The sequence below is a fragment of the Betta splendens genome, chromosome 22, assembly GCF_900634795.4.
Source record: "Betta splendens chromosome 22, fBetSpl5.4, whole genome shotgun sequence".
Lineage (NCBI taxonomy): Eukaryota > Metazoa > Chordata > Actinopteri > Anabantiformes > Osphronemidae > Betta > Betta splendens.
In genome coordinates, this window is record NC_040900.2 from 5,504,847 (window position 1) to 5,520,110 (window position 15,264).

The 15,264-nt window shown below is 48.5% G+C and overlaps 1 protein-coding gene across 8 annotated transcripts in view; it reads left to right on the top strand.

The window, feature by feature from the left end:
- Positions 1 to 13,794, top strand: part of meis2a (Meis homeobox 2a) — a 72,992-nt gene extending 59,198 nt beyond the window's left edge. For 3 of the 8 annotated variants that reach the window (XM_055506013.1, XM_055506014.1, XM_055506015.1), the window contains 3 exons: positions 6,892 to 6,950; positions 8,383 to 8,493; positions 11,995 to 13,794. In XM_055506013.1, coding sequence (XP_055361988.1) covers positions 6,892 to 6,950; positions 8,383 to 8,493; positions 11,995 to 12,299 — 475 coding nt within the window. In that variant the 3' untranslated portion in view covers positions 12,300 to 13,794. Of the gene's footprint in view, positions 1 to 6,891; positions 6,951 to 8,382; positions 8,494 to 8,862; positions 8,956 to 11,994 lie in introns of all 8 variants that reach the window. The other 5 variants (XM_041069236.2, XM_029140019.3, XM_029140020.3 and 2 more) reach the window with 3 other exon arrangements.
- Positions 13,795 to 15,264: the final 1,470 nt, after the last annotated feature.

Below are 15,264 nucleotides of genomic sequence, written 5' to 3' on the forward strand. Positions count from 1 at the left end.
CCCCTCGTCTTCTTCTCTTTGAGCTGAACCCATTATATTCTTGTAAAGGGGAGAGGAGAGAGACGTTTGATATGAAGCAAAGGAAATAGATTGGCCTTATTTCCTTCCTGGCTGCCTCAACGTAGACACTTGTACTGCCTAGACGACGCAGGCAATTGACACTCAATTTTGTTTGAAATATCACGCCTCTATCATGTCATTATCAGCTTCCCCTGGTAATCCACAAAGCCGCCCTGTTTGATATCTGACAATAAGGGGGAGTCACAGAGTCGCGGAATCTCTCACTCGATTACCAGGCGGAGGGAGAAAAAAGGACGGGGGATGAAAGGGAGCAGAAGACGATAGAGCAAAGAGACAAAGAGAGGGTGAAAGAAATAGAGATGGAAGGATCGTGTACTGCAGGAGTGAGACACGGGGGCTAAAAAGTCACACGTTGATATGATAGCAGTGAGAAGTGGATGGAAACAGAGATTATACCTGCCCTCCCCACAGAGACATCCAGAGAGGCCCAACAGGCCCGGCATTGTGGGGAAACAGGAAGTCTGGGCAGCGGGGGTGGCACTGTTCCCGACTGAGACGATGGGGCGATGCTGTAAGAACACCCACTCGTCTCGGGGGAATCGAGGCGTAAACCGGTAATGCGCCGATCCGCCCGCCAGCGCGCCTCTGCTCTATCCCCCGCCGGCCCCGCGCGAAAGCGGGACGCCCTCGACCATCCAGAAGGTGAGGAGCTGCGGCTCACGAGGAGTGAGCGGTACCTTCCGGCGCGGGCGACCTCTGTCACGCAGGACGTGCTGGGTGCCTTTGACGGTTTGTCTGGGGGGGGGTGCGGGACTACAAGAAGGGAGGGCAGATCTGGATGCATTTCCTGGTGATGATATTTAAAACAGTGTCAGGCAAGTAAAAACATTGCAGGGCCAGAGGTGCCCGCCTCTGAGGAGAGGGAGGTTAATGATAGGAAATATTAGGGCTGTCTGGGAGAAAGAGAAAGAAGACATGACGCCAGCCTCCGCATCAGAAAACTGGTAGAGCTAGGCAGGTTAGCTATGTTGTGTTGCTACAATAAGGTCTCTTTCACACAGGTGTTGACGCCTGGGGCAGGCTTGGCCTCGGCCCATTCCATTCACCCGGGCCGATTTGAACAATAACTATGATATCTCTAAGAAAGAAGGGAGGGTGAAGTGTCACGAAGGAGATGCCTGAGAGCTGTGTCCGGGCCAAGAAAAACCCCCGCTGCTGTTGTCAGAGCTTGTTGATGTTGTACGGAGGGAGAAACGGGCAAGGTTTTTTTTTTAACCCCCCCCGACGATTTCCCCTCCTTTCCCCTTCCCGCCTCGCGCTCCTGCGCTGGATTCGGTGGTGTTTTTCGCGCCGCAGGACAGAGCGCGGCGAGGAGACGGGGGAACAAAGTGCTGCTGTGTGGAGCAGCAGCTGCTGCTCGCCCGGATCAAAGGGGCAACAAGCGCGGCCTTCCTGGCCCGACGCTGCTCTGGAGGTGTTTGACGGACAGTCAACAGCTGGGGCCGCACAGCCCGCCACGCAGGGGTCAGGCTGCTGGACTGCAGGGCCCAGGGGTGACAGGCCCCCGCTGGACAGCGGGAGAGGCCGAAGGTGGCGAACGGATGTCTGTTTCCTCCTCCTGCTCTTACTGTACATTTCCTTCACTCCGGTTGCATGGGGCTGTACAGTTCTGTGATGCTGTCCTGCATAGGCGGCAGCTGATGCTTGATTTTTCAGCGTGGACCCGTGGTATCATCGCTTTGCGCGCTGCAGCGTTCCACCTCTTTGGTGCTGACAGAGAATCAGGTCGAGGGAAAAGAGAAAGAGAGACAGAGAGCGAGCGAGCGAGCGAGCGAGCGAGCGTGCCGCAGTGCTATTGATTTATTTTAATTAGCTGCTCGTTAAATCGCGTCGGTTTGCAACACAAATATATAATTCTTTGTCTGATTTTCCACCCGAGCCTTAATGACTCGTGCTCCCCGGGTTTCAGAGAGGAATGACTTCTGCAGCGGGACCGACTGCGGAGGACGGAGTAATGCAAATGTTCATATAGGGACGAGGGGGGGGGGGGGGGGGGGCGTGCCGCGAAAGGGCAATGAGCAGAGTAATAAAAACAGGTCAGTGAAAGTCCATGGAGGAGAGGTGAAACAGTCCCCCTTTTGAGAAGCAGACAAAGGAGTGGGGGTGAAGGCACGGCGGATGAGGGAGCCAGAGACAGAGGTAAAACTATGTAAACACAGCGGCTGCCCTGAACGTGGGCCCTCTCTGACGTTCCTAAAAAACGATCCCGCCTCGCTCGGCTTCACATCTGCAGTAAATCAAACACGGGGGTGAGGTAATGTTCGCCCGGCTTATGTCTCTTGACTCCTGTTTTAACTTAAAGGAGGGAAGGAGGGATAGAAAAGGGAACCTCTGCCTGTGATAGGATGAGCTGTGTCTTTTTTTGGCTTTAATCTCCAACACCTAGTGGTGGTTTTATGATGAGTCCAGAGATGCTGCAGGACCGGCCTGGTGGCGGCGGGTTAGGACCATGTGATGTTGACACTACAGTAGATCAGTGTTGGAGGTTCAGTAGTTCCAGACTGCCCCACTGTCTGACCAGACCGTAATGAGTGTTTGCTTATACCAAACACACCCTCCTAATGGGGTTAATTTGCATGCACTTCCCAGTCAAAGGACACTGAGTGTTTTTTTACTCCTTTCCATCTTCGGCGTAGATCCGTCCTCCTTCAATGCATGATTCCAGCGAGCGGTGACCTAATCGCTGGGGGTTGGGAATCTTTATTTCTGTCTGAGGCGGAAGTATGGAAGCAATGAGCTTTAATAGGAACCAGAGGACAGTCGCGTTTGCGGCGATCGTGGACTTTCTTCAGCACGTTCTCGTTGGGATTGTGTTGCATCTAATCTTCCTGCAGAGACGGACAAGGGGCCGTGGAGTTGAGCGGCAAACACAAACCCCGCTCCTGTTTCCTGCCACACGGGGGTCACCCACCGATGAACTGTCCGCCATTGCTGGGACAGAATCACAAAGCCGCCGACTTTGCAGGCACCAGAAGCCGCATTTGTAGTAGTTTGGTGCTCGCTTCCTTGAGAAACCATGTTAAGCATTTCTTAGTATTGCTCTCGCGTCTTCGTGGCTTTGGCTCGGTTTCTTTCTTTCATCACAAACTCGTCAAACGAGTGACCCCGCTCCTGATTGGCCGGGGCCCTTCCAATCTCCGCAGCAATTGGCTCGCGCACCGTCTCGTCTATCTCCCTCGCGCCCGCGCTCCCTCTCTTGGCGGCGCTCCAGGGTAGGGTGGTTTGGCATGACGATTTCTCAGGGAAGGAATGCTGACAACAGGAGCGAGTTACCAGGTGTGGCTGTGAGTCAGTTAACCAGAAACAGGGCCTTTATGACAGATTGAGATGAGGAAGCAAGAAAAAAATAGGATTAGCGCAGGCACTGAGTCAGACGGGCTGGTTTGCTTTGATTTCATCTGTAAACCTTCGGTAACCTTCCAAAGAGGTGTCAACACAGTTGAGACAAATGAGGATCTCGACTTTTTAAAATAGACGCACACGCGGGAGGTTTCTTTTAGGACAACCAAGTAACTGCATTAGCAGATATTAGCATCCAAGGATGCTGTGCTGATGTCATGTGGGATGTTCTGACTCCAGCATTTATACCTAAACACACTTCTCTGTATAATCTGCTACAATCTGTTTGAGATGCACATACTACACGTGCCACTCGTGCCAGTTCAAGCCCCGTCAGCGGGAAGTGCTACTGGATGCATGCACATATATGACTGACGCATGCAAAGCTCCATATATGCATCTTAAATATGTGTTTAAGACTTATTGGCTAGAGCACATGCGTCGCCCACATTAAACAGTAAGGGACCGCTGCTCCCCAGCCCTCTTTCTCCTCAGCTTAAGCAAACACATTCTGAACTGTATCCCAAGGAATGACCTCCATGCGACCCCATAACCTTCCCTTTAATTATTTGTTTGAAGACAGCATGGAGTTCCCATGTTGAGAGGCACTGTGTGTACTCAGTGTGTGTGTGTGTTGGTGTTTCTGAGCTCTAACACTGAGCAGAGGCAGGCCATAATAAGCTAGACCACCAGATGTAGATAATAAAACACGGGTTGGAGGTTTTTAGCTAGTGTCCCCTGTGAGCCTCCTGTGTTCTGGTTAACCTACAGACACACACTGACGGTGCTTGTGGTCGTGTCCATGGTGTCGATATGTGGATTTACAGCGGGCATGTATGTTTTAGCGAGTGGTTGGGAATTCTGAGTCCCTGTGGTCAACCTCTGTGCCTCTCTCAGGGCCTCGGGTCCTCAGATCCATCCATCTATCTGTCTATCCAAGCTGACTGGCCTTCATCTCTGGAGGATTCCTGGTTGTGCTGTTCTGAGCACACACCATTAGCAGCTCACGGGTCGAGGGAAAACAGTGTTATCAGGCCAGGCTCTGATAATCTCAATTGGCTTTACTCAGACTGATAAAAGGTGCTCTAAGGCCACGAGAGGGGCCCTCGGTCGCCCCCCGCTCTCTGCAGTGCACCGCATCGCCTCTCGGTTACTGTGGCAACTCGCGGACAAAAACAGAGGCTTTGTGTGTGTGTGTGTGTGTGTGTGTGTGTGTGTGTGTGTGTGTGTGTGTGTGTGTGTGTGTGTGTGTGTGTGTGTGTGTGTGTGTGTGTGTGTGTGTGAAATTCGGTCATCGTTAGCCAATAGGGAGCGTTGACAAGAAGCAGGTCCATCTCGGGAGCCGCTTGTAGGGAAAATATTAGAATATCCATATGTTTGTTTATACAACCATGAGCTGCTTTCATACTAAAAATGGTCGCTTCAATGAGAGCAGAACATTCTCTTGTATACTTCACGTCATACATTTCCTGTAAGAGCTTGGAAAAACACGTGCGGCAGAACATTGTTTTTAAAAAAACATACAGACCAAAACAATCTGAAAAGTGCACTTTGATCATACAATATACTCTCCAGTACATATAGTGTTTCCTCTGCAGTCACTGGGAACCATATGGGCAAATTTAGCACCTGGAAGGAACATTCCTAATATTATGTGTTTATGGTTATGTCCCAGAATAGGTAAGAATTCACATGGTTGTGATTTTGAGCCCCTTTGGTGCGTCTAGAAAGGGAGAGAGCAGGACATATATTCTGGCAGGCCCTGCTCTGAGCATGAAGAGGGAAGCACATTATCAGGAATGTCTTACTGTTTACTTGCTCAGCTGGTTTTGATGCTGGAAGCGTTTCCTTCTCAAGCACTGCAGGCATTTCTGACAACATAGCAACCTGAAAAGGCTTCGCCCCCTTTGTTCTACCAAGAAATATGTTCACAGGTAATAAACCCTAATCCCGAGTCGCCCCCTAAATCACAAGCCCCGCATTAAGAGTTTCTAATTTTGAATCGAACGCTCCAATTTTCATACCTCGCCTCTCGTCGCCGCTCTTTCTTCCCCTCTCGGCCTCACGTGGACGTGTTTCATCTTCTCCTCTCAGGGGCCCCTGCGTACCTGCACTCTGGATGCCCCCTGGCAACCCAGCGCCGCCTCTCTCTTTTCCCAATCGGGCATTTTGTATGTTTAACCACGTCACTTTGAGTCGGGCAGATTACAGGCGTTTAAATTCATTGGAGAAGGTAAGGGCAGGTATCGGGGCTTCATGGGGGATTAGGAGTCCAAATTGGTTCCAGCTCTCCCTTCCTCCTAATGACCAGTCCTTTACCCGTGCTGATGGTGCTGTGGCCCGTACGTTACAGGAGGGCGGTGCAACAGGGTCTTTTTTTGGAAGCAGCAAAGGACTCCATGCTGGACAGCTCCGCTGTGATTTGAAACCTCTCTTTAATCTACACCACATGCTAGTACCTGTACCGCCAAGTCCACGTTACACTTTTAGTACGTGAACGTGAATGAGAGGGGGACGGATGGAGCAAAAAGGGGGGTTAACGGAGGAAGAGGCGCGCAGCGTGCTTGAGCGTGAGGGTCCAGCTTGCGTTTGACACAGCCCAAGGCGCCCCGGTCCAAGTTAAAAAGCTGGCCCCCGGCTGGCAGTCACCTCCGGGTGACCTCCGGCTCCACGCTGGAAAAGCCACAGGACCAAGGCCGGCTGGGGAGGCTTTGTGGAGCTGCACTTATTCGCTGCTGTGGTGGTGATAAAACTTCAGACAGCCTAATTGATGGGCTCACTGACATAACAATACCTTGTGAAAGCTCGGAGTGGCCCATGCCTGGTCCTCATTTCTAGACAGCTGGAAAGGGAGCAGAACCCCCTACAATGCAGGCAGAGCGGGGGTCCGGCAGAGGGGGAATGGAGGAGGTGGGGGCGCGGTGGTGGGGAGCGCTGAAAGGAACCATTTGGACCCTGCGCTCTGCTTTGCTGCGCGAAAGCTCACCTTTAAACTCCAACGGCATTAATTCCTGCAGAAACGGCTTGGTTTTCCAGCCGGCGCGAGCACCGTGCGTCGAGACGAGCGACTGGGAAGGACAGAATGAGAGCTGGAGGAAGGGATGTGCCACGATCAGGGTTCCTCTGCGCCCGCGCTGCACTTAATACTTGAGGAATGTCTCCCCGGTGGCCATAGCAACCAAACGTAATCAAAAGCTTTATTAAAAGAGGGGGGAATAGATCATAAGGAACATTAAAAGTATCCCTCACTGGGTTCCCAAGTCAGCTCACAATTGCTCTTTTGTTTGTTGCTGTTTTGTTGCGAGCGCCTCTCGCTAGGACTCGGTGGCTAATGTCGCCATTAAGTCGCGCAAAACTGTTTTGTCGTCGCGGCTGCTCGTGATGAATCTCCCTGTGTGTGAACGCGGAGTGATTTAACATCTGCTCGTCTCTTGTTTTTTTTTTCCTCTCTCTCTCTCTCTCTCTCTCTAGGTTCATTAATGCCAGGAGAAGAATAGTACAGCCCATGATTGACCAGTCGAATCGAGCAGGTAAAAAGAAATGAACACATGAGAGCCACCCAGCCGGCATACAGTAGCATACTGCTTCGCTTCCCTCAGCATGGAGACACCCCTGTCCAGATCCTTTACTCACACCAGCATCGTGCCTGGGCCCACGTGCCCCCCCCCAGAAATTGCCTTCCAGTCCCTCTTCTTCCTCTCCCTCCCTTCATCCCCTTCTCTCCCCATTTTCTCAATAAGCCACGTTCAGTAGTGGTGTAGGCCAATTGCCGATTGACTCTAATTGGAGATTTCCCAGTCTAAGTGGAGAGAGCGGTGTATTAGGACTCTTTCTGTGAATTACTAATTGGACACAAGAGGAGTGAAAGAAATGCTAGCAGCCGTTCATGAGCTACTTCAGAAATGTTGTTTTCAAGACTTATAGTCATATTTTGAAGATTAATGGTACTGACATTATTTGTGATTCGTCAGACGGATTTTATCTTTTGATTTGGTATCAGAATAATCTTCATTAGGCTAATTGATAACATATTAATTTTCCAAATCCGTTGAGAGAAGATTTCCAGAAGCACATCCCGGGTCGCGAACGCGATCCCGTGGAGCGGTTCCGTCACCCTAAGCCCCGCTGGCGACGGCATTAGCGAGGAGAAGCCGGTAATTTGTGTAAGGGAGGGAAAAGCTGTTTTTGTTGATTAGCGAGCGCCGCGTCTCCAAAAGGTCTCCACACACCGGGGTGGAGATTGTTCAGAAGCGAACACGAGCCGCGATTAAAATTAGACGCACTTCCCAATGTGGGCGACTCTTTGTGCGGTTGCGGCGCTTTGTGTGGGATGCGTGACAGCACACAAGCAGCGTGTGCCAATCAGCCATCGCTGCAAAAATAGCATGACGAAGCGCTCTCCCTAATCTCCACCAATTACAGATTATCCAAGATAATGCAGTTTTATTCCTAGAATACAGTCTCCAAAAAGTATTAGTTCATTAGGGCTAATGATAACACAACTGGGGAAAGGATTTGCTTTTTTCTCCTCTGTGGCATGACAGATAATCAGATAAATCATCATTTGGCAGGTTTGGGATGTGTGTCATGCTTCAGACCAAGACGCGACCCAGTGACTTGTGACTTTCCGCGGCCCAAATTCTTCCCATCCTGTCAAACTGCATGTTTTCTCCTCTCGCTTAGAGAACAATGTTTCTCCTGTGAGGACGGTTTTTGAATGGCACCGGCTGCATGTGTGTGCGCGTGCGCGTGCGTGTGCGTGTGCGTGTGTGTGTGCGTGCACGGGGACCTACTGTATGCGTGTTTGCCTGCCACGCGTCAGTCATGGCGGTCCACAAACATGAGCACAATGTCTTACAGTATGTTTGGGCTGGAGCTGGGACAATTGCTGATTGTCTGGTGTGTTTTCTCTTCTTCTCCCCCTCCCTCCCTTTTTCATGTCCACGTTTTGACTACAATCAGGTTTTCTTCTTGATCCTTCAGTGAGCCAAGGAGCAGCGTACAGTCCAGAGGGCCAGCCGATGGGCAGCTTCGTGCTGGACGGTCAGCAGCACATGGGGATACGACCAGCTGGTGAGTCCGTCGGGGTTTCGTCCTCAGGTCGTGCGGCGCTGATGCCTGTGTCTGCAGCATGACGTGCAGCAAACCTCCAGTCAGCCACATAGACCTCACGCTAACGCGCAGCCTCCTCTTTTTAAATCTCCTCGCACCATTCCATTTCATTCCACCGCCTGCCTTGCATGTTTTTCCTCTGGGAAATCCCTCACAAGTGACCATTAAAGCAGGGATGCGGGGATGCATTTCAAAATAAAAGCACACGCCATTCTCCTCCTCCTGTCTTGTCATCTTCCATCCAAAGCTTCTCTATAGTGGGTCTCCTCTGACCTTTCTGTGATTCATACTCCCGCTGACCTCTTTCTGGCGTTTATCTCTTCTTTCTAGGGCCTATGAGTGGAATGGGGATGAATATGGGCATGGATGGGCAATGGCACTACATGTAACCTCCATCTTGTAAAGCAAAAGAAAAAGGGGGAAGTAAGTACTGGGCTCTTTTCCTTTTATTTTACTCTTTGGGTCTGTGGGGTTTGTTTTTTTTCCCATAATTCCCTTCTACTGCATTACCCCATCCTACGCTGGCCGTGAGTTTGCAGGAAGCCCCCACTCTGCTGCATCAACAAGGTTTCAGCAAGATGCTCCTAGGCCTAAGCTGGGGGCAGTAGTCCTGGATATATTGAGGAAAAGGGGGGGGGGCTGTCCTGGGACAGAAAGGACCCGACTTGAGGCGCCAGACAACAGGAAGAACAACAACAGAAGAAGAAGGGGATGAAACAACCCGGCGTGGCATGCGCAAATTTATTTATCACAACAGCGCCATCGCTCTCCCCATCCTGGACAGCCAATGCAAATGTTGGACATTTAGGGAAAAAATAACATCTCCTGGGGAAGGGGCCTGACAGGGAGAAATTAAGCAGGCTCCAGTGAAGCGATAAAGAAGGAGAAGTGAAACTGTCCTCCGAGTGACATAAATCTGTCTGGGGAAGGATTGATGCCCAAATTATCTTATATGCAAAGACGGGAACACTGCAGTACATTACAGTCCCTGAGCGAGATATACGGGCCATGGGTGACACGGCCGATCCTTCACTGGGGGTTTGGTTTGAGCTGTGTAAAGGGAGGAATGAGCGTGAGGGGGGGGGGCTGTGTGTTTTGATTATTTTTTACTGGAGGGAGTCGATTTAAGGGAGGGGGGGGTCTGACTAGACTGACCTGGGACAAGAGCAGGGAGACACTGAGATAAATTTATAAGGTTGTAGACACAAGCATGGCTGCCTCTAAAAAGAGGGGGGGGGTCTTTTTCTCACATACAGATACAGTCCCTCTCTGTCACCCCCCCCCCCCCCCCCCCCCCCCCCCCCCCAGTCTCTCCCACACACACAGTCTCTATACAGCTAAATGGCAGCAGCCTGATGAAGCTGGTCATTCGGGCCCCCGTTACTGCCACAGTGCTGACATTTGAAAAATCAAGACGTATCACATCCCAAAGGCAGCAGGGCAGAAGAGATTTTATTTAACACCTAAACTCCCTTGCCCAATGAGGCACAATATAATAACACTTACCTTGATTAAAAGAACCCTTTATATGGAAATGGAGGCTGGATTTTCCAAAGGGTCACAGCAGCAATTGTGCCGACAGAGATCATTTCACCCCTCTAGCCCTTGCATCCCCTCTCTCTCTCTCTCTCTCTCTCTCTCTCTCCCTCTGTCTCTCACTCATTTTCTCCTGTCTTTGCTAATGGCAGCGAGAGAGAGAGAGAGAAAAAAAAGAAAAATCAGGAAGCAATGTTCCCTAAAACAGCCACACAGAGACAACATTTGCTCAGGTTGGCTAATTCTTAATATAGGGCTATATAATTTTGAGACTATTTAATTACGTAACATACTTTATGCTTCATGACCAATTACATTAATAGCTTAATACAGAGGAATATTATCCTCTCTTGATTTGATTACACAGCCACACAATATGGTATATTTGGTACTTAATTATGACCAGCCATTGAGCAGGACCGCTGTGCCATAACACAAGTGCACAGGCAGTCAGGGAGGCAGGCATGCAGAGAGGGAGAGGGAGAGGGAGAGAGGCCTCCGTTATTGTCTTCAGATGGTTTTACCACTCTTGTTAATAAAGGAGGGGGGTCTCAGATCTACTTAACAGAATGACTGCAGCTTACAAGACTGGAGATTACCAGCTTACAGTGTCAAAAACATCTGCTGGGCCTTTTAACAGGGGCCGCTCTGCAGGTTACGCGGCGGCGAGGGCACCCATCATAACCCGGAATGATTTATTTATTTTTATGAGCCCCCCCCCCCCCTCCCCGGTAGTGAGCTTTTAAAAGACCTGCTCGGACAAACATGTGCATTTCCAATGAACCCGCTTGGAAGAGGAGTATTAGAAAATGGCCCAACTTTTAGCCAATGAGCCCGGTCATTAATCTCGGCCCCTGTCGTCCTGCTCGTCCCCTCGCAGGGGCCCTCCAGTGTAATTTCTTAATTGCAGTGTACTAAGGTGCAGGAATGCAGAGAGTTAGCATGCCTAGTGACCTTGCAGCGACCTCTCCCCTCCTATTACAGCTTTTAATCCCCCAGGGGTTCACATTACAAAGCAGGGCCAACCCAGACCCAATCCCAGAACCAGGCCCCCTGGCTCCAGCAGGACCCCCTGCTCCCACTTGCCTCTCCCTAAGGTCCAGGCCTGCAGATCAGCCATGTTCCTACACTACAGGCACAGCCCCCCCCCCCCCCCCCCCCCCCCCCCCCCCCCCCCCCCCCCCCCCTCTTTTCACTGTTTTCTTCCTGATCACAACAAACAGCCGAGTGAAAAGGCAAACAGTGGCACTGCTGAGCCAGCTCCGCGACCCGGGTCCCGTCACAGTATGAGAGCCAACCTGCTGAGGCCTCCACACATATGAGTGGCTGCCACCTTAAAGGACACCAACGTGCCCCACCTCCTTTCCCTTCCCTTTCTTTTTCTACTTCCTTTTATCTTTGTTAGCCCGTCTTGCTGCTGTTTTCTAATCTCCAAAAACCCACACTCCACGCATCAAGGGTGGCACTTTGTTTTTCCTAAAGCGCCTTCATTCCGGGGGCGGAGCCCGGCCTTTCATGCCCGCTGTCTTGCCGATACAAGCTGAGTCCTACATTATTTAATAACTTCTTTAAGGGATCCTAAATCAAATATGTTCACGGAGGCTCGCCCCCCCCCCCTCGCGAGAGCGCGTCTCCTCGGTTCGTCACCGCTGTCAGCTGCAGAATGACCGCTCCGCCTGTGAAAGTATTAGCGCCATCGTGGCCGCTCGGGTTTCCCTCACATCCTCCAGGATTGGCCCGAGGACCGTCTCCCAACCTGGGCCTTGACCCCAACGCTACCGGGCCCTGTAAACCACTCACCGTGGGCTAAAAAAACGTCCCTGGGAACACGTAGACGCCAAAGGCGCCGCATCTTAAAGCGCACGGCAGGTACGTTTCAGCCGAATGCGTTCACTGACCGCGTTCTGTGTCTGTGCCCTCCTGCAGGTCTGCCAGGCATGCCAGGGGAGTACGTACCTCAGAGCGGTCCTATGGGCATGAGCATGGCCCCGCCCACCTACAGCCCCCATCAGATGACCTCCCACCCCTCCCAGCTTCGACACGGACCCCCGCTCCACACGTACTTTCCCGGCCACCCCCACGCCCCCCACCACCACCCCCACCACGCCATGCTGATGCACGGAGGACCCCCGTCGCACCCGGGAATGACCATGTCTGCACAGAGACCCCCCTTGCTCACGCCCATTGACCCTAGTACTGGAGGACAGGGCCTGGACATCCACGCCCAATAGTCCGAGGGAACTTTGCCACAACAACAGCAGCAGCAGCTACAAGACAACAATAAAAAAAGAAAGCAGCAGCCCACAACAAATCCTATTTTGAGACTATTTTTAAGAATAAATAGTGAACCCTTTTGACCAGAATTTGACACTAAAGAAACAGAATTCCAGATGAGCTGTGATAATTCTTTTTTTTTTACCTGTCAATTTTCTTACTCTCATCCAAGCGGAGGACCAAGCTGACAAGAACACTTAGTAAAGTCTTGGGCTTTTGGTAACGATCACCAGAGGATGCTTTTGACGTACAGAACACGCGTGCGGAGAAACGGACGGACCGACGCGCACGCATACGAAAGACACACACTTTTCCACACCTTCACTCACCCATGAACACATCCAGTACACTTTCATGTGACGCGCTCCAACGCTTCGAAAAATAAAATCACTCTGGAAGATTTAAAAAAGAAACAACGGAAAGACTCCAAGAGTTATAACTACTGTAGTATAAAAAGTATAGATAAGTTAAAACTTGTGCATTTTTTGTTGATCACATGGTTTATGTTTCCTGAGCTAGTTTTAGAATTAAAGCTTAACATTTTCTCTCCCACACTGTGTGTGCTCCTTCCTGGAGGAGAAACTGTCTCGCAGCACAGCACTATAAAAGAAAAAAAAAAGAAAACAATAAGAAGATGGAACATCTCAAAAAGGCTCCAAACCGTAGAGGGCAATCAGGTCATGTCCCCCATAAGAACAGGGCATGATGGGAAAAGGCTGCTAAATGACACCGGATCTCTCCAGAAGATTCAGTTTGGACATTTGTCATGCCCCTCTTTTTTTGGTTCATGAATGAATGTTGCCCTGTAGGTTTTAAAGGAAAAAAAGTTCTTTGTTTGACTTGCCCAAGCACTGGATTGTGTTGGTTTTATACATTTTTATTTTAATATTATTTTTTTTTTGTTTTTACCCTGGACTCTCATCGGTAAGAGCCTATTGAAGGAAGCTTAATAGTGGAAAAGCAACACCCTGCGTCGCTTCTTTATCTGCAGATCGACTCACTTGCCATGTGGACAGTACTGACACAAACGTTGATTCTGCGGCGCTGGAGAAGCATTTGATGGTTGATGCACCAAAAAACCTAAAACTAAAAAAAAGAAAAAAAAAACTTAAATTATGAACTCAATGCTTTTGGGGGAAAAAGCTGAGAGAATATTGTAACAAACTTCGTACAGAGTTCAGTCTATTAATTGTTTCATGTTAGATATTCTATGTGTTTACCTCAATTGAAAAAGAATGTTTTTGCTAGTTTCAGATCTGCTGTGGCATTGATATTGTATGTCCATGAATTCCTTCCTTTTTCAGCACGTGTTCCTCACTAGATGATAAGATGCCGTCTCCCTTAAGCTTTGTCAAAAATACATTAAATACTTGTATGAGGACTGTGACGTAATGTTTAAAAGGTGTTCAGTCACAAATGCTGTAATAAATATTTCATTTTTGATTTTTGTTAGATTTTTGTGTGATTAAGTGTGTTACAATCTGATTTCTATCCATGTTCCTATTTTAATATGAATACCACCAACATTTATTATTATTATTATTATTATTGTTTAGGTAAGGTGTTGCATGTCAAAGTGTTTTTAAATATTTTTTTACATGAAGAGGTAACTTTTTCCAGCACTGTTTGCGATGTCATTTATTAGGTAATTCTTAAAATGACAATTACAAATCATGGTTGGAAAAGCTTGCAATGGTAATTTATGTAGACACACAAATATGTCGTCCACATGATAAACAACTGTCTCATGAAAGTGAAGTAACAGCAAACTCACCACCAACCTATTTTAGTTTAGACCAAAACATTAACTCTCAGCTCTGAAGGTTCCTGACTGTGGCCTTCAGCTCTTAACCGTGACAAACATGTCAGAATAAAAAGTTGTTTCACTTTCTGAATAATATTTATTTTATATTTTTTACCAACATCTCATTTAGCATTTTTTAAATAAACTAGTGATGCGTATGTCAAATAATAACTCCTATTTCTACAGTGAGGCAATGCTAACTGTTAACTTCCTTTAAATGGTTTTTGCCTTTGCTCTGTTCCTGGCGTTCAAACAATAGAACATGGATTTGTCCCCAGTGTAACAGTGAGAACCGCGCATGGCCTTGCCTCCGTAACTCATCTGCTCGCTTCTGTCGTTTTGCAGCGCCGCCTGTCGTTCACGCGCGGCATCGCCGTTCAGAGGCACAGAGGGGCTTTGATGGGCGATCTCCTCCTTCCCTTCTCTGTCTCTTCGCCTGTGTTTGCCCGCGGCCATCCCACTCATAGCCTTAAACCAGAAATGACAACATCACTCCGGTTGGAATATATTTTGGGCTTTGCATAGAAGTTCTAACGTCTCCTGGCTTTTATTAATAATTTTAACTTTATTTGTCATTTGTCTACTTTCTTTGTTTTATTTCTGTAAATCGAAAAATATAGTCAAAGTGCAACAACGATAATAATAATAATAATAATAATAATAATAATAATAATAATAATAATAATAATGCAAAAACATTTATTTACGACAGAACTAACGGCCCTAGGATTTTATATAACTTTATATTGACTGCATTCGTTGGGCGGGTAAGTTTCGTGGCCTTCTTTTTGCTTTAATTTTAAGGTTGGCCTAAATATAAACTCTTACCAATTTTGCTTGTCGCACAAAAGTAGATTATAATACTTAGTTGTTGTGGAAATGCAACTTTGTTTAGCTATGGTCTATTGACTTATTTATTTATTTAGCAGCAGGCTTTTAACTGTTTTTGTGAAAATAATAATCACGCTCACGCCTATTTGTAAAGTCACTAAATATTCCAAATCACTTCCCTGTTAGAAAAGTGTTTACATTTAAAACTATTTTTTACTAAAAAGGGTTAATTTGTGAGTTTTTAGAAGGTTTTAATTTTGAAGCGTATTATTTATTTGTTTTAAATA